Source organism: Callospermophilus lateralis, chromosome 16 (genome assembly GCF_048772815.1).
Source record: "Callospermophilus lateralis isolate mCalLat2 chromosome 16, mCalLat2.hap1, whole genome shotgun sequence".
NCBI lineage: Eukaryota > Metazoa > Chordata > Mammalia > Rodentia > Sciuridae > Callospermophilus > Callospermophilus lateralis.
In genome coordinates this window covers 23772629-23793961 of record NC_135320.1, presented here as the reverse complement: position 1 = coordinate 23793961, position 21333 = coordinate 23772629, and the positions used below count along the sequence as shown (strand labels likewise).

Genomic DNA, 21333 nt, shown 5'->3' with positions numbered 1-21333 from the left:
TAAACATTAATAGTTTTGTGATCAATTTTTATAATCTTTTAAAGTCGAACATAAAGGCCAAACATAATTCTATTCTAGACAATATAATTCTTTATGCATATGCCTCTTAGGCTTTGAAAAGTACAACTGTAGTTCATCAAATCTGCCCCAAGGCACAATACCATTTTACTCAGTCATTAGAAGGTTTAGCATAATTGCTTAGTATAATCCAAAGAAAATATGAGTACTGACATCAGGGACACTCCAATTTGTTAGGCAATTGTTCTATAATTTTTGGCACCAAGATAATCCACATGTTGAAAAAGCAATTAATCACTAGTGTTAGTTATCAAGCTATGCTTTTAGCTGTTTCCTCCCAAATTTGACCTGAAATGACAGAGTTCCTGATTTTATTTTTATAATATTCTGATATGTGAGATCAAAAGTTTAAGTATACCAATGTGGTCACAGTTGACCTGAATTTCATGTTATTAATTTTCTAAAGTAAGTAGATTATAACATTATGTTTACAAAGATGAATGGTATATCAACTGCTAACATTTAGATAAAAGATTTAGAAACTTATAGATTGATTACCTCAGAAATCACCTGGTGTCCTAAAATTAGCATTTTGGTTATTGGAACTTGTACTGAAAATAGGCCAAAATGAGAACTGTGTTTTCTATTTCCTAACTAATATTTTGCAAACATAATGACAGAAATGCATCAATTATTAAATAGTGGATAACATAATTACCTCATCATAATTTGAGCATAATTATCTTTTAGTTATAAGGATGAGCAAAAGAGACCATCATACTATGCAGTATATTTTTCTGTCTTCAAACAAACAAACAAACAGAAAACCACATTACTCACCAATATATATATATATCAATATATATGTGTATATATATATACTCACTATATATATATCTTAGGTTATAGTTAAAACAATCCAGAAATACAAAAGAAACCTTAGAAACTTAATGGTCTATGTTCTGTTAAGTTTATTTAGCTACATGTGGATACAGTGCAGACTTAGTAATATAAATGAACTCTTCTCTGCATGCATGACTTACGCGTCTGTACCTCATCAGTCACAGGACAGTTTTGGAAACTGAACCTCTGCAACATGCAGCACTTCAACTCCCAGCTTTTCTGATTCATTGTAAAGTTACTCATGCTTCTGCTCCTTTGTGTTTATTTTTAAGTGGCTGTGTTTTGGGGCAGTTTATTATTCTATTGTGCAATGTACTGATTTTTTTTTTAAAGTTCGTATACCAGGTATTCATACTAAACTTGTGACAGTCTTCAGACTTGATCACTCAAAGGGAGCAAGAAATGTTTGGTGTAAGCTTTTATTTTCCAAATTCAGAAACAATGGAGCACAAATGGCTTTTCTTGGCTCTTTTTTGTCCTTGGCAGTATTGTTGATTTCAAAATAACAACCTGAGTGGTATGCTATTGGTAGTCAATGAAAACAGGCACATCAAGATACTCATATAATTGTAAAGTATAACCCATTCCATATCAACTGACTTCTTTCCATCTCTGCTAGAGCCTGGGCTTGAAGTCCTGCTCCTATTCCTTTTAAAAATTACTTGGACATTGGGATTAAATTTTTTATGATGATTGACATTTCCTGTATATTATCACCAAAGAGTTTGAGAAATTATCTATGAAAAATTTGAAACTGAACAAAAAACAGACTTCACTCAGGAAAAATGGCCTTTTCAGCTCCTGAATAGCTCAAGGCTATAAGATAATATTTTCCAGGAAAAGGCAACAAATCTCATCTCATGACTTCAGTTTATAAATTATGACTGCAAATTGAATCTTGAGTTGCTAAAAGCTTGATGTTATAAATAGGAACATGTTTAAGAAAAGTGATCACGAAACTAAAATTTAAAGATATGCTTTAAGAACATCTGCGAAAGACCTTACTTTTAAGTTACTACATTTCAAATAAAATACAAATGTTCCCTTCTGGGGCTGTTTTTGCCTAGGATGGATGGCTGATTGAGGGGTCATTGTTGGTTGTCTCTGTGGCATCCACTTAACCCATTGTGTAGTACTTAATGCATTTTGGATTACTGACCCCACTCTGAGGTCAAGGGGTAGCTTTAACTAACCAGTCATGTGCAATTGGGCATGTCACTCAAGTTAGATCAGAGTGAAGTCAGAACCTTATTTGGACACTAGTGAGCAGCTTTTCCCCTTAAGTGGATGGTGTGGTATAATACCAACTTTGGAGGAAACTACTTAAGTCCAGGTCAATATGAGGAGGGCAGAGATGAGAACCCTGACAGAAGTCTCATCCAACTTATAACTCTGAACCTTGGAGTTAGGTGAGCCAACATTCTATTTATTTAAGCAATTTTGGCTTTGGTTACTGTTACTGATAAACACCGAGACTTCTCAAAATGAGTCCAATGAAATTAGGACTAAAAAAATTTCTTTTCCTGGTTATTTTTCTTTGTTGTGAGAAGTATTTTCTATGTCACTGAGATATCTTAACTGATTAGTTCACCAATGTAAATGTGGATAATAGTATTCTAGCCTTGGAATGAAAATTGCTAATATGCTTCCCATGGTGACTCTAATGACTCTGTACTCTTTCTGGTCAAAAATTTAAACATTTAATCATGACAATCAGGGAAACCTCAACAAGCTTGTTGCTGTTCTTAGCAGAATGATTCAATACAATATTGGTGTTGCTGAAATTTTGGCATTAAATACAGATTTTGGTTATTCTTTGAGGGTAGTCATTTTTTTTAAAAGGGCATAAAAATGGAGGTGAGTTTCAGTCATGAAATTCCAAGTATATACTTTTACTTAATGAATAAAACAAGTTGGGCTGGGGTTGTGGCTCAGCTGTAGAGTGCTTCCTTAGCACGTGCCAGGCCCTGGGTTCAATTCTCAGCACCACGTAATAAATAAAAATAAAGGTATTGTATTCAACTACAACTAAAAAATAAATATTAATAAAAAAAAAAACAAGTCCAAAAGGCTGTCCCATTTATAGTATCTGTATTTAAATGCTAATGTTAATTAGCTTTCTCATCTTAACCAAAGACTGTCTTCTTTCTAAAGCTTGTGGAAAACCTTCAGACAATTTTTTTTTTTAATTGACCTTTTTGGCAGCATGTGAAATCACTGGCTAAATTCTTTTTTTAAAGGTCCTTTTCTTTTTTTGCTCCTGTGGTCTCCTTTTCTGCCCATTTAAAAAATTTGATGTTTCCATGATTCAGTCTTAGGCTCTCTATTTTTTTTTAAACAAGATTTACCTGCATTTATTATTTCCATACCAAAAACATTCCTTACATTTTCCTTTTTTAGAAAATTAACCTAAAAATAAAGTTTTACCTTAAAATGTTACAGTAACATCAAAAATTTAATGTTCATCATCATGCAAAGAAAATAATCAATTAGCTGTATTCGTTCATTACATTCACCTTCTCAAAAATGAGGTGGATGATTAAGATGTCATCTTAACCTTCCCATTAATCAACCAAGCTGTTTTATTAATATTATTGAATAAAGGGGAAATCATTTGAAGAATTGTGATCAGTTATTGCAGTTTTAAGAAATCCCAATAATATACATTTTTTAAACTAAAATTCAATATAGTACTTGAATTGCCTTTATGAGCTTACTGGTATAAATAAAATCTTGTCAGTCAGGATTTATAGAATGTATAAAGAATAATTTTTATTTTCTCTTCATTTCTTGAGGCCTTATAATGTTTTACTAGTTGGAATTTTATAAACTGCAACAATTAAAGGGGACTTTCCCCAGGTTTTCAGTGTATCTTGTAGATGCAGCTGGTTTCTGAGGCCTTTCTGACAGAGCCTATTACAGAAATGTTTACATTAGGCTCTCCATTCTTTCACTTTTTTTTGGTATTGGGGATTGAATAAATCCAGGGATGATTACCACTGAACCACGTCCCAAGCCCTTTTTAATATTTTATTTAGAGACAGGGTCTCGCTGAGTTGCTTAGTGCCTAAATTACTGAGCCTGGCTTTGAACTTATGATCCTCCTGCCTCAGCCTCCCAACAGGCATGTGCCATTGTGTGGAGCCCCTCTACTCATTCTTTATTACATAGGTTATTTCATCTGGTCTTTACTGCCAAATCTCTATAGAGTGCTTAGAAAAAATAATGCAGAATATTTCTGCTGTTTATAAGTCTTTTAACTCCCCAGTGCTATGAGGATCAACTCCAAAGGCCCCAGTAGGATCTACCTTCCTTCTATCAGATAATTATCTCCTATCTTTTATCTGTCTCCTTCTCTGGGATAACTAATCAGAAATTGTCCTTCTATTGGATAGGAAGCTTCAAATCCAAAGTGATGATTGGATGTAAAGTGAGAGTTTAGTCAATGTATTAGGCATACTAATTTCAAGCAGAACTGATTTCATTTCCTTGAAGCTTTCTGCCCCAAGCCACCTGTCCATTGTTGTATTCTCCGACTAGAATAGTAATTGCCTACCTATTACCCTTTTCTGGCTAGTCCTCCTTTCCTTCAAGTTTCACCTGAACTTTGCTAAGTCCTCTTTGGAAGAAGTGTTTCTCCCAAGAATTCACCAGCATATTTTATTTCTCCCTTCACAATAGTATACTTATGTGCTTGTCAACTAGCCTTAGCCTCCATAGTTAAGTTCTGTGAGGACAGTGGCCATGTTTAGCTTGTTCAAGAGTAACATTGGGCCTGGTTCAGGAAAATCACTGGCAAATATCTGAATACTCTGGGCTATGTTTGTTCTGTCTCTAATAAAGTTACTTGACTTTCAGGAAAATAATCTAGGGTATGACTTGGCTAATATTTTATAGCAACATAAAAATGTTAAATTTTATTTTTACTAACAGACCGTCAAAAGAAGGTAAAGGCAAAAATCAAAAGTGGTTCTGGTCAGAGTATGTCAAATGAAATGCTGAAATTCATTGATTAATTTAGATAGGCAAGATGCTTCCAAAAATAGAAAGGGTCTAATATTTTTTCTTTCATATTCAAGAGCATTAAAGGATACTAGAAAAATAATGCAGTTTCACCCACAAATGAAACAGACAATTTCATTTTATAGAGTTTTATTACAGGATGTTAATATTCAGGACATTTCAGAGCACCTTATACTTCTAATCAGATTTTTGGTAACTGGTTTTAAAAGTATTACTTGAGTATTTTTCCGCATACCAGTTTTCAGGCAAAAGTACTACCAGTGACTGTTTAAGAGATGTTAATTTGATTAAACAGTTTATCCTTAATAACCTGAGACATCAATCCATGGATGGCTTCTATGGTGGTTTTACAGCTGAAAAGAAAAGACATAATGTCACAAACTGAAAATGGTTCAAACATGCATGCACTTCTCCTCTCATGTTTATCTGTACACTTCCAATATTTTCTTAGTTTCATTCATACTCCCAAATCACACCAATCTGAAGTTTACCCTTATAAATTTTAGACTTCTTCATGTCTTTTAACCCATTTCATTACTTACTAGAACCTTCATACAAGAATGACAATGTAAAATTTGATACAATTCTAAATTGTTAATTTTGTTACTTGTCAGCAGCTTTGGGAAAAGTTCTGTTTTAGAAGACAACTAAAATTATATATTATTATTATATTTATGAAAATATGATAACATACAATGTTATAAATTATATATTAATGACACATTAATCCGTAATTATAGGATTCTAATATTACATAAAGTCTTATCCTTTATTATTTAGAATAATTTAAAAAATAATTCTATGCTTTTCTTTTTTGGGGGGAGTACTAGGGATTGAACCCAGGCCTCACACAAGCTAGGCAAGTGCTCTACCAGTGAGCTACATCGCCAACACTTTTTTGAGATGGCATTTTATTAAATTGCCCAGATTGGCCTTGAACTTGTGATCCCCCTGCCTCAGTCTCTAAAGTGACTGGGATTATAGGTGTGTATCACAACATACAGAACTTTGAGCCTTTAATGTTTTAATATAATGTCTCCTAAATTTTTGAAGTTAAAATCTGTATATGAGAATTCTTCAAAGTCTAATACTTTAATATTCAGGTACCATTCTAAGTTAAAACTAGGCTAAACTGTACGGAATTTGAATCTTACTATTATTTTCAAATTTTGAAAGAAAAAATTAGGTGTGAGAATCTTACATATTTACTCTTACCTGTCTCTTGTAGCTTTGGCAAGTTTGTCTTCTGACTTTCGATCATGTGTTTCTAAACCCAACATGAAACTCCCTCGGCCCAGCTGGGCTTCTGACTGCTCTAACTTTTCAGACAAATCAAACACCTGACCAGTGGTATAGTCTGCATTCTGTGGAGAAAATGGCACTGTATCAGGACATAATATGAAACCCATAATTTATAACCGTCTTCACCTAAAAAACTGCTTCTAAATTTAAGCAGTTAGAACATAGATACTTTTCCTTTTACAATTTTAAGATTAAATTTGGAAATTTTCTTTTTGACCACTTAAATATAATATTTGTTGTTATGGGAGGCTTTGAAATTCACAGATCTGAATCTAGGTTCTGGTGCTGCTGCAGATTAGCTAGGAAGCCGGGGGCATGCTTCCTGGTCCTCTTCTGAAAATGGGAAACGGTAACAATAATTATTATATAAGACTATTGAGAAAATTAAATGAAGTTTAATATTTATATATAACACTCAGAATTGTCCATGGCACTTAGAAAAGGCCTAATAATTGTTAGCTAAACTTTTAGAACTAGTACTTTTGACAATATTTAAAAAACACTTGTTTTAGATTTTGATTATAAAATTAATAGTTATCATTGAAATTTTAGAAAATGTAGAGTAATATAAAGAAGAAAATAAACCTACCTGTAATCATTGCACCCAGCTATAAGTACAGTTATATCTTAGAGTAATGCTATATTCTCACATGCATACCTACCACTTGGAAAACTGGTTTATATTATTTTTCTAGAAAATGACATCCTTTTTATAAAGAAAAATTTAAACAGTTACATATGTACAGTTACACTTGGTTATATTTACAATTTTTTAGTTATAGTGTAAAATATTAAAAAAATCACAAATGCAAGTTGCAAAGTATGTTACATTTCTTTCCTAAATCTTTGATAGAAGAGAATGAAGATTAATAAACAACTTGGCAGAAATAAGAACATTATCCTACTTGTTCAATTTTTAAGATGGTATAAGGGAAACAGATTTATCACCTAACATGAGAAGTTATTTGCTGTCATCACAGCTATCAGAGGGCCCTTTAAAATGTTACTTGTTCTTCTAATGATTTTACAAATTTATGATATTGTTAAAAGATGCAACTATGTTCATTTTGTCTGGATGTAAGTGGTTTAGGAAATAAATACAGTTTTACACCACAGACTTGGAAAAAAACTCTAAGGCTTATGGACTACTTCATATTCAGAAGATTTAGCTACTCAAGCCATGAAAATGTGGGTCACTAGAAATAGCTATTATTAAAACTATAATAAAATATACCCAATTACATTTCTCACTTCTGCTTTTTTTTTAATACCCAATTACATTTCAAATGCATAGAGAATGAACATAAGGAACTAATTTCCTAAATTAGAAAATAACTTTTTTTTTTCTGGTAGCTTTTTGGTTATATGCTGTAATTAACTACTTTAGCTGGGAAAAAAAGAGAAGCTGAATACATAATTCTATATTTTTTCTTAAAATGCTATAATTATGTAAAACCACAAAAAAGGAAAAAATGAAATTTAATTGTTTCCTGATTATTAATATCCTTGTATATGCAGTACTACAATACAGGGATAGCCACAGGTCTGAGTAGGTTGATCTCTTTGCCTTTACACCAAGGCTCAGACTGCTCTGGTCTTGAAGTGTTTTCACTGTTTGCCACCAGGTGTCACTTTTGGCTGCTATTAGTACATTTGCCTCTAAGGAAACAACATATATAAAGCATTTAGCAGTGTCTGGCACAAAGGAAACAATGTTTACTTACTACTCTGATCAATCTCTTCTTTCTAATCTACTACTTCTGACCCCTGAGGATAAGCAATAAGAACAGAAGCCTTGTCAGAACTGTATTTACAATCATTGTAAATAGGCTTAAGTGACATTTTTCTGTATACACCAAAAAAAAAAAAAAAAAATCATTTATTGAGGCTTTATTATATGCCAGGTATTCCACCAATTGCTTTATATTAAGTCCAAAAATTTTCAGTATACTTAATGATGTATATAGTATTATAATTTTATACCTGAGAATGTCTCAGGTATAAAAGTCATATTAAATAACTTTCTGAAGGTAATCAGAACTAGTAAAGAAAGTAGCAGAGCTGTTTTCAAATCCAGTTTATTTTACTCCAAACCCCATGGTTCTAATCACTATGTACACTGCACTAAATGAAACAGCCTCCCCTTTAGGAAGTAAATGTCTTCCTAAATATTTTAGGTTTTAGCGATATAATCAGACAATATTCAGTTGCTGCTCACTATCTGTTGCTTTAAAGCAAGAGTCTTATGATCTCTCTTTCCCCATCTTACTAAGTTCCTGAAGGAGCTGCCTCCACCCCAGCCCAACACTCACTGAATTCATTCCCTTGGCCTACACAAGATCTAAGTAGAAGAGCATGTATCCTAAGTAAGTCAATCAGAAACAATGAGGCTTTGCCTAAGAATAAGCAAGAGTATGTGTATTTCTGGATTCCCCGCCCCCCGCTTTTTTCTAAAGAATTTAACCTTTATTTATTTGTATGTGGTGCTGCTGAGGATTGAACCAAATGCCTCACCTCGCTAGGCAAGCGCTCAACCACTGAGCTACAACCCCAGCCCTTGATTTCCTATTTTGAACATGAAAGCGTAAGACTGGGAGATCTGAGGCTAAAGTTGCCATCTTGCTTTCACATGAAACCTGAAACTGAAACTAATCAATAAAGCTGAGAGAGAGAAAAAAGCAAGACTTTATAATATTGCTTGAATGCTCTACTCTGAGACTTAGTAACTTATATAACTTTCTTTCCTTTTTTTTTCTGGTGCTGGGGACTGAACCTAGGACCCATACCATAAGTATCACTCTACCAGGGAGCTATACTCCCACCATGATTCTCTTTCTTATTTCTGAGTGTCTTATTACTTGAAACCAGAGTCCAAAAGACATCTGATACAGCAAATATTTGTATTTTTTCGCTAGACATCATTTTTTTCCCACATATTTTTTTAAGTTGTAGATAGACATAATACCTTTATTTTATTTATTTTTATGTGGTACTGAGGATGGAACCCAGAGCCTCATACATGCTAGGCTACTACTGAGCCACTAACCCCAGCCCCTCTATACATCCCTTTAAGGCAAGCACAGCAGATCTCACCCTGATCTGGCCACTCTCTTTGCCATTTATACATGGTCTCTCTGACATGAGACAGACATAAGATTTGCCTAGAATTCTGATCTAGCTCAGCAGTGCAGAATCCCATCCCAACCCTCTTGTTGTGGCCAAGTTGGGTACAGCTTTTCTGTGTAAGGGGGTTTCAAATATTAAACAGCTTTTATAGCTTATATAAAATTCAAATGCATCCCTTACAAGTAGAGTACTCACAGTAAGCAAGCTAGAGGAACTCAGTGTATTCACCCAGTATTTATTCCACAAAAGCTCAAGTAATTTGCGATCCAAAGAGGATTTGAAATATGAGACTTCTAAGGCATAGTATCTATGAAACAAAAGCACAAATTGAATAAGTAAAAAAAAAAATATTCAATTATATCATATAGAAGTCATAGCCAAATTTAAGCAAATTATACTTTATATTAAAATAGTCATGTTTTAGTTTTTAGTCTAACAATAAGAGGTAACCATGTGTTCTTTTTCTTCAGGGGTGTGATTTCAAATCTTCTATCTACAAAATTTCTTTATTTTATGTTTTCCTTCTGTGAAGTCCAGAAATTTCCAAGAAGTTATTAATAATCAGACTTTCTGAATGTTATGTTTGTGTTATTAAGTCTTGTAACTTCCAGCTAACAGCACATAAACTTAATGAGCTGCTTCTTTAGGATTCACTATCATTTTTGTTAGTCTTTTTAAGTATACTAAAAGTGACATGTGCACTCCTCATTCTTACCTTTCTAATCCCCTGATTAGAGCCTACTACTTTTTGGAAAAGAAAACTTTAAAAGTATGTTCTAAGATACTTAAAATAATCTCTACTGCTTCCAAAGGTGCTTAATTTATAATCAGGTTGTAGCAAGGAAAATTTGGTTAATGTCTGAAAAACATACATAATTTAAATGTAACAAAATTTTAACTATCTCAGTAGGTTACACACATTAGTGGATACAAAGAAGCACAAGAAACTTCTTTATTAGGAACTCACCATTTATATAGAAGAAGTGGAATGAATCCAAAAATATTAAATATAATGAAACATGTTGAATAACAGTAAGTGATGCCAAAGTGTATATGTAAAAAGAAACAATTACCAATTGAGTATTCAAGATAATGAGTACTATTAAGAGGATGTGAAGTGGTCATTTAGAGCTAGAACCAGATGCAAAGCCCTAGGGAAAAGGTCGGACTTTAGGGTAACTCTCACAAGAGTCCACGGTATGGGGCTGGGATTGTGGCTCAGCAGTAGAGCATTCACCTAGCACATGCAAGGCCCTGGGTTTGATCCTCAGCACCACGTAAAAATAAATAAATAAAATAAAGGTGTTGTGTCCAACTACAACTAAAAATAAATATTACAAAAAAAAAAAAAAAGAGTCCATGGTGTGGGTATGTTGAGAACACAGAAGGCATTAGGTAGAGAGCATCATCTATGAAAGGAAACACATGTAAGGGTAATAAGTGAATTGGTTTGGCCAATTTAGCAAGAGGAGAAGAATACTGTGAGGGAAACTTATAATGGCATACTGAGGTCCAGCTGCTGGAAGATGTTATGTAAAAGGTCAAGAAATTTATAATTTTTTATTCTTTAGGTACTTTGGACTCATGGAAAGTGTTTGAGTAGAGCAATGATATAGCCAAAGGGAGTTTTAGAAAGTTGATTGTGGTAATATCATTATATGCTAGAGGATAAAAAATGGACGCAGGGATACCCACAAAGGAAGCCATTGGAGTGGGGTAGATAGGAAAAGATAAAGGCTCAGATTCTGGGGTAGTGGTGCAAAGGATAAAAGTGACACGAACACAATAAAAAAGCACCCCTGGGTTTAATCCCCAGTACCAATAAATAAATTAATAAGTAAATAAATAAATAACCTTTACTATAAGAAAAAGAAAAGCCAATAAACTGCTAATAATAACCTATCATCAAGTAATTTAGGAAATGTATGTATAATAACCTTATTCTTTTGATTTGGCACTATGCTTCACTGAATATTTGTCAAAAAATAATCCAATAATTTACTTGTTCTTATTCTTTCTTATTTAGGAATCAATCCAAAGAGAATGTTTTTGAATATTCTAGCAATTTTTGGTTCAAAATTCTAGGCTCTAGCAATGTAGGAACTAGCAAGTAGCTACTCCTCTCTGATAGGCTACTATTTCAGAATATCAAGTGGGGTACTTGTCAAAAGAAACTTATTTAAGGAAGACAAAAGAATGAACCAACAGAAAGAAAAATAGGGAAAGGTGCTGTTAGGTTACAGAAAAAAATTAATATGAAAACATAATTGTTAATCAGAAAAATAATTAGGAGCAATTTCCTTAAACAGAAATAATTTAAATTTTTTTCAAAAGATCAAATCAAATGCTTAATCCTAATCATTTAGGGTGGAGGTATTATTATTACAGAAATATGTCAGACATGATTGAAAACCAGAATATTTAAAAACTCAATTTTAGAAAATCTGAATTTTCGAAGAATTTCTCTGAGAGAGAAAAATAAGAGCATATGGATAGTCAAAATACTCATTAAAGTTGGGATGAGAGGTGTTTTTTAGTGCCCTCTCTTCTATGTGCCTTGCTGTTTTTTTTTTTTTTAATATTTATTTATTTATTTTAGTTGTAAGTGAACACAGAACCTTTATTTCATTTTTATGTGGTGCTGAGGATCGAACCCAGGGCCTCACGCATGCTAGGTGAGCACTCTACCTCTGAGCCAGAACCCCAAACCTGCAAAGCCCTAGGGAAAAGGTCGGACTTTAGGGTAACTCTCACAAGAGTCCACGGTGTGGGGATACCTTTACTTTCTGTTTTAAAAGCAAGGCTACAGCAGCAAATAATTCTAATAAAATCCACATGCTCAAGGGGTCAATAATAAGGATTCAAACATATCAGATAGTGACAAGTGCTATGAAGAAAAAGAAAGCAGAGAAGGTAGACACAAAGTGACAGGAAGGTATTATTTTGAGATAGGGTGATCAATGAACATTCTCTGTTAAGGTGACTCTTAAAGAGATAGTCAACAATTAAAACAGTTAGGGAGCCATATGGAAATAAGGAAGAATGTTTCAGGTAAAGGGAACAGTAAGTACAAAAGCCCAAAGGCAGAAGCCTGGGGGATACATCTGAGAAACACTAAAGAGATAAGTACTGCTGGACTGAACCATGGGTTCAGTGCTAAAGAGGTAAGTACTGCTGAACTGAACCATGGGATAGTGCTAAGAGACGAGCCTTGAGAGAGTGTGGATGCTAAACCATATGGGGTTGTGTAGTCTATGGGAAGGCTTAAGGTTCTTATTCTATTTTTTTTTAATTGCAGATGAACACGATACCTTTACTTATTTATTTATGTTCTTTAAATTTTTATGTGGTGCTAAGGATGGAACCCAGTGCCTTCCACGTGTGGGAGGCGAGTACTCTACCGTTAAGCTACAACCCTAGCCCAAGGATCTTATTCTTGGTGAGATGGAAAATCATTCTGAGAAGAAACACAGTCTGACATTTTAGTTTGGCTGAGAAAACAATTTTAAGAGGCAAAATGTATATGCAGTATTAGTTGTGGCTTGGATGAAGGTGATAGGTGATAAGATATATTTAAAAGGTAAACAAAACTGATTTCACTAGCTTCTTTAACATTAAATAAAAACCAAAGGCCAAATATTTTGTCTGATAAGTGGATGCTGATCCATAATGATGGTGCAGGGGGAGGAAGAATGGAGGAACTTTGCGGGGGTGGGCAAAGAATGGAGGAACTTTGGATTGAGTAAAGGGGAGGAAGATGTGATTAGAGAAGGAGAGGGAGATGTGGGGGAAAGATGGTGGAATGAGACATACAATATTAACATATGTACAGGTATAACTGCATGAATGATGTGACTCTACATCATGTACAACCAGAGAAATGAAAAGTTGTGCTCCATTGTGTAAAAAATGGGATCATGGCTCAGTGAAAGAGCACTTGCCTCATGTGTGAGGCACTGGGTTTGATTCTCAGCACTGTATATAAATAAATGAATAAAATAAAACTCCATCAACATTAAAAAAATTAATAAAGGGCTTGGACTGTATGATCTCTGAGGTTTCCTGTGATTTTGGATTCAGATACATTTTTTTAGTTACTTACTGTTTGCAATGTACACCAAAGTCTTCTATTTTGTTGAGTGGAATAGTCTGGTATTCAGAAGGTCCTTCATCAGGAGGTTTGTAGCCCTAAACAAAAATAATACAGAAGATTAAAAAACAAAATAAAATAAAAACCCAAGATAAACTGTTTTTTTCTCTGCAGCTTTTTATTTATAGGAGCATTAATTTTGGGGAGACGAATATTCAACATAAATACTCTTTAAAAAAAAAAAAAAAATATATATATATATAGCTTCTACTTCTCCAACTCCACTTTCTGGCAATAGGCTGGATTTGGTTTATAGATGAATTTTTTTTTTTTGACCTTAGGAGATATATACCTATGCATTATCTACTGCAGACTACAAGCATCCTCCAGAGGAGGGAACTGTAGCTTGCTGTTTCTATTAAATAAAGATTACTGACTGGTCGTGGTGGTATACACCTGTAATACCAGTGACTTAAGATGCAGAGGCAGGGGGATTGCAAGTTCAAAGCCAACCTCACCAAAAACAAAGTGCTAAGAAATTCAGTGAGACCCTGTCTCTAAATAAAATATTAAAAAGGGCTGGGAAATGTAGCTCAGTGGTTGAGTGCCCCTGAGTTCAATCCTTGGTTATCCCCGCTCCCATATAAAGACTGCTTTTCCAGTAAAATTGATAACAAAAGAAAATACATTTATGTTATTTGTTAAGAGTCAGTCTGTGGTAGTTTGCTACTTTAAACAAACTATTTTAGGACAGAGATACTAGTCACAGCATATCCTTAAAAATAAGCGAAATATTTGGAGTTTAGAAAATTATGACTTAGGGCTGGGACTGTGGTTCAGCGGTAGCACACTTGCCTGGCATGTGTGAGGCACTGGGTTTGATTATTCTCAGCACCACGTATAAATAAATAAAATAAAGATCTATCAACAACAACAAAAAAAGACTTATACTATAATCCCAGCAGCTTGGGAGGCTGAGACACAAAGATAGCAAGTTCAAAGCCAGACTTGGTAACAGTGAGTTGTTAGCAACTCACTGTGACCCTGTCTCTAAATAAAATACAAAATAGGGCTGGGGATGAGGCTCAGTAGCTAAGTGCTCAAGAATTCAATCCCTGGTACTCAAAAAAGAAAAAAAAAAATATGACTTATAATTTTAAAAAATTACCTTTGGGTATGTCCTAAAGGCTCCAAGATTCACTTTTCCTGCAGATATTGTTCTTGTTGGATCAATCTACAAGAAAGATACATTTAACATCTGTCAATACAAATCATTATATACTGATATTTATTAAAATATTATAAATCTAGAAATACATATGGAACACTATGCACATACACAATAAATGACCAAACAATATGAAAAAAATAACCAAACCAGAAAGTTTTTTTGAAATGGTTAAACATAGGAATTCCTCACAGGAAATTTAGAGATTACATTTAGTTGTTACATCATTTAGGATTATTATTTGAGAATTTGCTCATCTCTTTTTAAAAGGCTTTTTTTTCCCTTTTGATAGATGAACAATTTTTACTTTCCTCTTAGAATATGGGATTCTATCTAAAACGCCCTCTAGCATTTCCTTACTCTAGTAAGGAAATTTCCTTACTCTAGTCAAATAACACTAATGGAATACCTCTGACAAGCTGGGTGCTGAGACATGTGTGCTGATTACCCTCATCTTTTGTGGGTAGGGTGTGAGTTGTAGAAAGATTAAGTAACTTGCTCAAAGCCCCAGTTTTGTTAATAGGTAGAATTCTGATTCAAGTCTTTACAGATTGACACCAGAGCTTTTGCTCTTTACTATACTGTTTTAAGTCTTGTTTTAGTAAACGTTCATGAAGAACTTAATTAAAACTGGTTTAAAAGTACTTACCACCACTGCTACGAATGGTTCTTGGAACTGCTGGTTAAGCATCTGTGTACTAACATCAATCCCAGAAAGCCAGCAGCCATAGCCAGGGTGGCTATGGTACCAGCCAATTGCATTTTCAAGGCGACCAACCTAACAAATGAAGAGGACAAAGGAGCTTGAGGTTTCTGTTTAATTTTCAAGACATTTATTATTTGTTTTAATGTAGCATTGCAGTAAACATCAAGCAAAATAATTCTTAGAATATACTGCTTTTGTTAAAAAAGGAGTTATTTGAATAGGTAATACGTGTACAAAGCATACAAAATTAACAAAGTACAAGAACAATAAAGGTATTCAGTTTCCTTCCCATCTCTTTCACTTCAGCTGATTTCTACCCCTGTTGCCTACTGCTTACATAGCCTTATAGAGATATTTTTACATTCATGTAGTAAATTAATAAACACAGTGACACACAATAGCATGCCATATACAGTGTTTTATACTTTGCTTTTTTACTCAACAAATTATTCTAGGGTTTGCTCTATATAAGTAAATATATAGATAGCTATTTTTTTTTAAAGGCTGCCTAAGAAGAATGTACCATCATTTATTTAACTGGTTTTATATTCATGAATATTTAGGTTGTTTCCAAACTTTTTGATTTTTGGTGTTGGGACTAAACTCAGGCTTTGTGCATGCTAAGTATGCACTCTACCACAGAGGTACATTCTCAGCACCCAGACTTATTTTTTTAGGTTCTGGAGATTGAACCCAGGGGTGCTTAACCATTGAGTCACATCCCTAGTGCCCCCTGCCTTTTTTTTTTTTTTAATTTAAAATTTGAGACAGGATCTTGCAAATTACTTAGCAGCTAAGATTAGCCTTGAATTTGTGATCCTCTTGCCTCATCCTCCCAAGTTGCTGGGATTAGAGGAGTGTGCCACCATGCCTGGCTCAAACTTTTGATTTTAAACACACATCTGATAATGAATGAGAATTTATTTTGTGTGGGGGGTCTATGCTCTAAATCCTTTTTTTCCTCCAGTGCTGGGAATCAAATCCAGGACTCTGAGCATTCTAGGAAAGTGCTTTACTACTGAGCTACACCCTCAGTCCCCATGGTATAAATCTTATCATGCTTCTAATCTTATATCATTTTATATAGAAATTGTTGAATTTAAAATATAAAATTTAACGTAAAGAAATAGTTTTCAGTTTAGAAACTCAAAAGTCACCTTGAGACTCTGTAGGGACTAAACTTTAAGAAAACATTTTTACCTGTTTGGCGTTTTCTATGTATGCAGCCATGTACTCATATGCAGCAGCCTGAGCATTTACTCGGGTTTCAGTGCCCTCTACAGGCAAAGCAAAACTGTCCATAATGATCATGGTTTCACCGTCCACCTTTCCTAGCATCAAACCCATCACTTCCAAGTTGCCTCCTGATCTGGCATGCATCACCATTTTTAGTAGAGCCAAAGCTGAGATTTTGCAGTATTTAAAGTAATGGTGACTACAAAACAAAATCATGGTGTAATTAAATTTCTTATATAGAGTACAATTTCAAAAGACAGTTTTTGTGAAGATAACAAGTACTGAATGGATTTACAGAAATGAATGTGGGAAGAAAAAGGAAGTGGAAAAGGAGTTTCTACAGGGCACTAGAAATAATAAACAGGTCATAGTCCTGTACAGTATTCCCCTGTGGGGGAGGAGAGAAGTCTGAAATAGTTTTTAAATATGTTTAAGAGGGAAAAACATACTTTGAGTAGGCTTTTTCTCCCTTGACTTGGAATCAGCATATTTCTGATTCTGACTCTGGTTGGAATGGTTGTGTCTAACCCTTCTCAGGTGTACCTTCTAGCCTAATGATTATGAATGTGGACTCTAACATCCACCCTAATTTTGGCACTGCCATGCTCTAGCTGTGGTACTGTGCCAACCATTTAATGTTTATGCCTCAGTTTTCTTATTTGTATTTCATAGTTGTTAGGATGAAAAAAAGTGTATAAAATACTCAACTTAGTGCCTGACATATACTAAAACCTTAAGTGCTGTTACTAAGCATTGTGGTACTCTTGAATAGTTTGTTGAAAGGTGTGGTCTCCCTCTGTGATATCAGCCTCAAAATCAAAACATAGCCCTACTTCTCCTATGACCCCTATTCTAGAGTTTGTCATCATTGGATATGAATAATTTCTTGAATAAAAAATATTTTGATATCAATGATGCAGCTGAAGACAGCTGAAATGAGTATGAGAACCAAAGTGAGAAAAGCTGATATTTTCCAAATAAACTACATCTACCTAAAATAGAAGATCCTGCCCTAGGAGTAAGGAGATAATCAGGCAATCTAACCAGATTGTACAGAGCAGTCAGTAAATGTCTCTTAAGAAGACTTTGAAGATGCCTGCTCCAAGAAAACAACCAAGTTTAATTCCTTTGCCAGATTTCAACAACAAGCTGAAAGATATGGAGACCTGGTATTGGAAGTCAAAACATAAAATTTTGACTCCACCCTTTACTAGGAAAAAGGGGCGGGGGAGATAATAGTTAATGTGCTCCCATTACATAATTCTAGATCCTTTTAATTTATCAATTCATCTAATCTTCATGACATCACTAATAGGTTTTATTTCTATATTATAGATAAATGAAGATGGATAAGTTAGTTTCCTAAGGTCAACTAGTTAAGTGGCAATTGTGAGATTTGGTCTTAGGTCTATTGATCATTTAAGAGTTCACTACCTCAGTGTGACCAAGAAGTTTCTTACGTATTTTCTTATTTGCAAAAAAGGAATGAAAATACAGTATTAGGTTGTCATGCAGATTAAATGACATGAAAATCCCTAGCTCAGTGCCTGGCTCATATTAAATACTCAATAAACATTGCTAAAATTGAATACGTGGACAATTAGCTAACTCTGAAAAAAACTGTGAGGCTGATAAAGTATGTTCTGCTGTTGACCACATTTCTCCTATCTCTTCATAGATCGGGCCCTTTGTGGTCTTTTTTACTCTCTCCCTAATACAGTGGGGTGAAGAACCCTTTCCTGACTTGTCATTATTTCCAGGGACACATGGATTTTAGTAAGAAGCAAAGAGCCTTAAGCTCTATTTTAATAAATAGTGACTTAGTGAACTGGTGAAGCAACATTTTAGAGGCTGGGTAGAGACTGTGTGTCTCTGGAATAATTACCAGCAATCAAAAACGATATTATAGATCTCTCTTTATTTTTGAGACCCTTGGCCCGGTAACTTGATTTCAGCTGCAACCCCCAGTTTGGGATCAGCTGAAGGCCCCAAAAAGATGCATGATGACACCTGGTTCAAGGTAGAGTGTATGGCATATGTGAAAAGATGTTGAAAAGTGTCAATTTAAAGCACCACTTGTTCTTCATTTACATCCTCTGGTAGTAAATGGATTAAAGAAAGGAGAGTCAAACAGCCCCTCGAGGAGAGGCTTAGGCCTCACTAAGAAGGATAAAGATAGATACAAAGCTCTCGTTCTATTCTCCACTCTCCCGTAAAAAAACAAAACAAGCTCTCCACCCGCTTCGACTCCCACTCTTCCTGGGTCTCTTAAATTCCCGCCATCCCGTCCCTCCCCTGCGTCTCGCCAGGGACCTCCTCACTCCTTAGTCCAGGGTTTCGCCGCCAGGATTTCTTGCTGCTGTTTTTTGTCGTATTTGTAGATTTCATCGATACTCTGGGCTTCTTGCATGTTGTTGGCCAATTCCCAGGTTTTCTGGGCCATACCGCTCCCGGACGCCGCCATCGCCGAGGAATCGGAGAAGCTGTCACTTCCACAACCAAAACGCAACTTTATTTCACTGGGTTTCCAGGTGTGGGCTTCAGACCTTCCCCACCACGGGTGCAAATTCTTACTAGACTCTCGGGGCATCCATGACACCTAACACCGGAGGTGAGGTCGGCACATACCATTCGGAATGGCAGGGGAGACACGTGTCTCTTTTGAAACACGACTATGTAAAAAGCGATTACTTTAAAAATTATGGAGAGAGAAAGTCTTGTGATTGAAAGGAGAAGTTACTGTCTTGGAAAACTGTGTGAATTATGTGTGAATTAGGACAAACACAATGATTCTATTTGAGAATGGTATAGCCTTCCTCACCGGAAGAAGGGCTTGTAACGTTATGCCAGAAACTGGATTTGGCCGTCTCAGTTCTATTGCGCAGGCTCGGCCTCCGCCAAGGGAAATGTGGGTGGAGCTTTAAGCTGGGAAGCTGGTAAAAGTGTGTTTGTGTGGGTGTAAGGTACCTTAAGTGAAATAAGTTCTTTGAAAGACTGAAAAATAAGAATGCCTTTGAAAAACGAAATGGAAGTAGTTCTGGATTCTAGTTCTGGAGAGGAAAGACAAACGTCGTTATGTTTTAAGATGATTCACTGCACATGCGTAAAATTTTATGGGCTTGTAAAATCCCCTGGCCCTTAGCTTTTAGATGAGCTTTCGCTAGTAATTGAAGGAGGTAATGACAACTCATGGATTTCTAAAGTCATGTTTTTTTTTTTTCCACGTGTTTAGAAAACTTTATAAATTGTGATCTATTGGTGTTCTGAAAATGTCCAGTACTTAATCTTTTTAGTATTGGGGATTGAACCCTAGGGGCTCTTTCCCTCCAGCTACCACCCCAGTCCTTTTTATTTTTCACTTTGAGACAGGTTCTCTCTGAGTTGCTGAGTGTCTTGCTAGTGTGCTAAGGGTTGGCCAAAGTTGGGAGTCTGTGCTTCATGAAGCCTTCCCACGCGCATGCATCACCATGCAGGCTTCCAGTTTTCCTAGTTTTTGTTATAGGTTACAGTTTGGTCTTTAACAGCATTACGAATTACCTTTGTCCCCGGGTAGAATTAATCTGACCAACCTTTTTTGTTTCCTACAGCAGCTAATAGAAAGCTTGTTTAGTTTGTTAGTTTGTTTTAGGTATTGTACTCTCATCCCTCCATCAATGCTAGATTCTGAGTTTCAAGACATGGTCTAGGTCTGTGTTCATTGTTTTATCACTAACTACTAGGATGTTTTGGATACAAATTTTGCTGGGAAAAAGCATCACAGCTATTCATAACGGGATCCTTTTATACCTCTCCAGCTTCTTTTAGTACCCACTGAAGCTTTTCATTCCGTCAATGCCAGTACCTTCTCTTTGGCTTAGCAATATAGTTGTGTTCAGCATTGTTTGAAATGCTCTTCCTTTTCTGTCTGGGAGATGATATTAATCTTTAAAACAACTTAGAGATCTCAATATAGGAACTCTTTCTTTCCAGTAACCATTTTAATCACAGTGTCTCTAAGTCTCTGTAGTTGCTTCTATAACTGCTTTGTAAGGTATTTGTTTACATGGAGGTTTTCCTTTTTACTGTATGCTTTGCGTTGTATCCTCCACTTCTTTTTTATTTTTATTTCTAGTCTTTTTTTTAAATTTTTTTTATTATTGTTCAAATCATTACAAAGCTCTTGACATATCATATTTTCATACATTTGATTCACGTGGATTATGAACTCCCATTTTTACCCCGTATACAAATTGCAGATTCACATCGGTTACACATCCACTTTTTTACATACTGCCATACTACTGTATGTTGTATTCTGCTGCCTTTCCTATCCTCTACTATCCCCCCTCCCCTCCCCTCCCATCCCCTCCCATCTTCTCTCTCTACCCCATTTACTGAAATTCATTCCTCTCTCTTGTTTTTTTCCCTTTTCCCCTCACTTCCTCTTTTATGTAATTTTGTATAATAATGAGGGTCTCCTTCCTTTACCATGCAATTTCCCTTCTCTCTGCCTTTCCCTCCCGTCCCTGTTTAATGGTGATCTTCTTCTCATGCTCTTCCTCCCTGCTCTGTTCTTAGTTGCTCTCCTTATATCAAAGATGACATTTGGCATTTGTTTTTAGGGATTGGCTAGCTTCACTTAGCATAATCTGCTCTAGTGCCATTCATTTCCCTGCAAATGCCATGATTTTGTCATTTTTTAGTGCTGAGTAGTACTTTGTT

General features: G+C 35.1%; 1 protein-coding gene across 1 annotated transcript; it reads right to left on the bottom strand.

Moving 5' to 3' along the window:
• Positions 1–5056: 5056 nt before the first annotated feature.
• Cops5 (COP9 signalosome subunit 5) lies at positions 5057–19245 on the bottom strand. The gene is made up of 8 exons (XM_076835884.1): positions 18954–19245; positions 16597–16831; positions 15340–15468; positions 14631–14696; positions 13475–13560; positions 9568–9679; positions 6160–6308; positions 5057–5297 (listed from the first exon to the last, which is right to left on the bottom strand). The coding sequence occupies exons 1-8, from the start codon at positions 19220–19222 to the stop codon at positions 5213–5215; spliced, it is 1131 nt and encodes a 376-aa protein (XP_076691999.1). The 5' UTR covers positions 19223–19245; the 3' UTR covers positions 5057–5212.
• Between the last annotated feature and the right edge of the window lie 2088 nt (positions 19246–21333).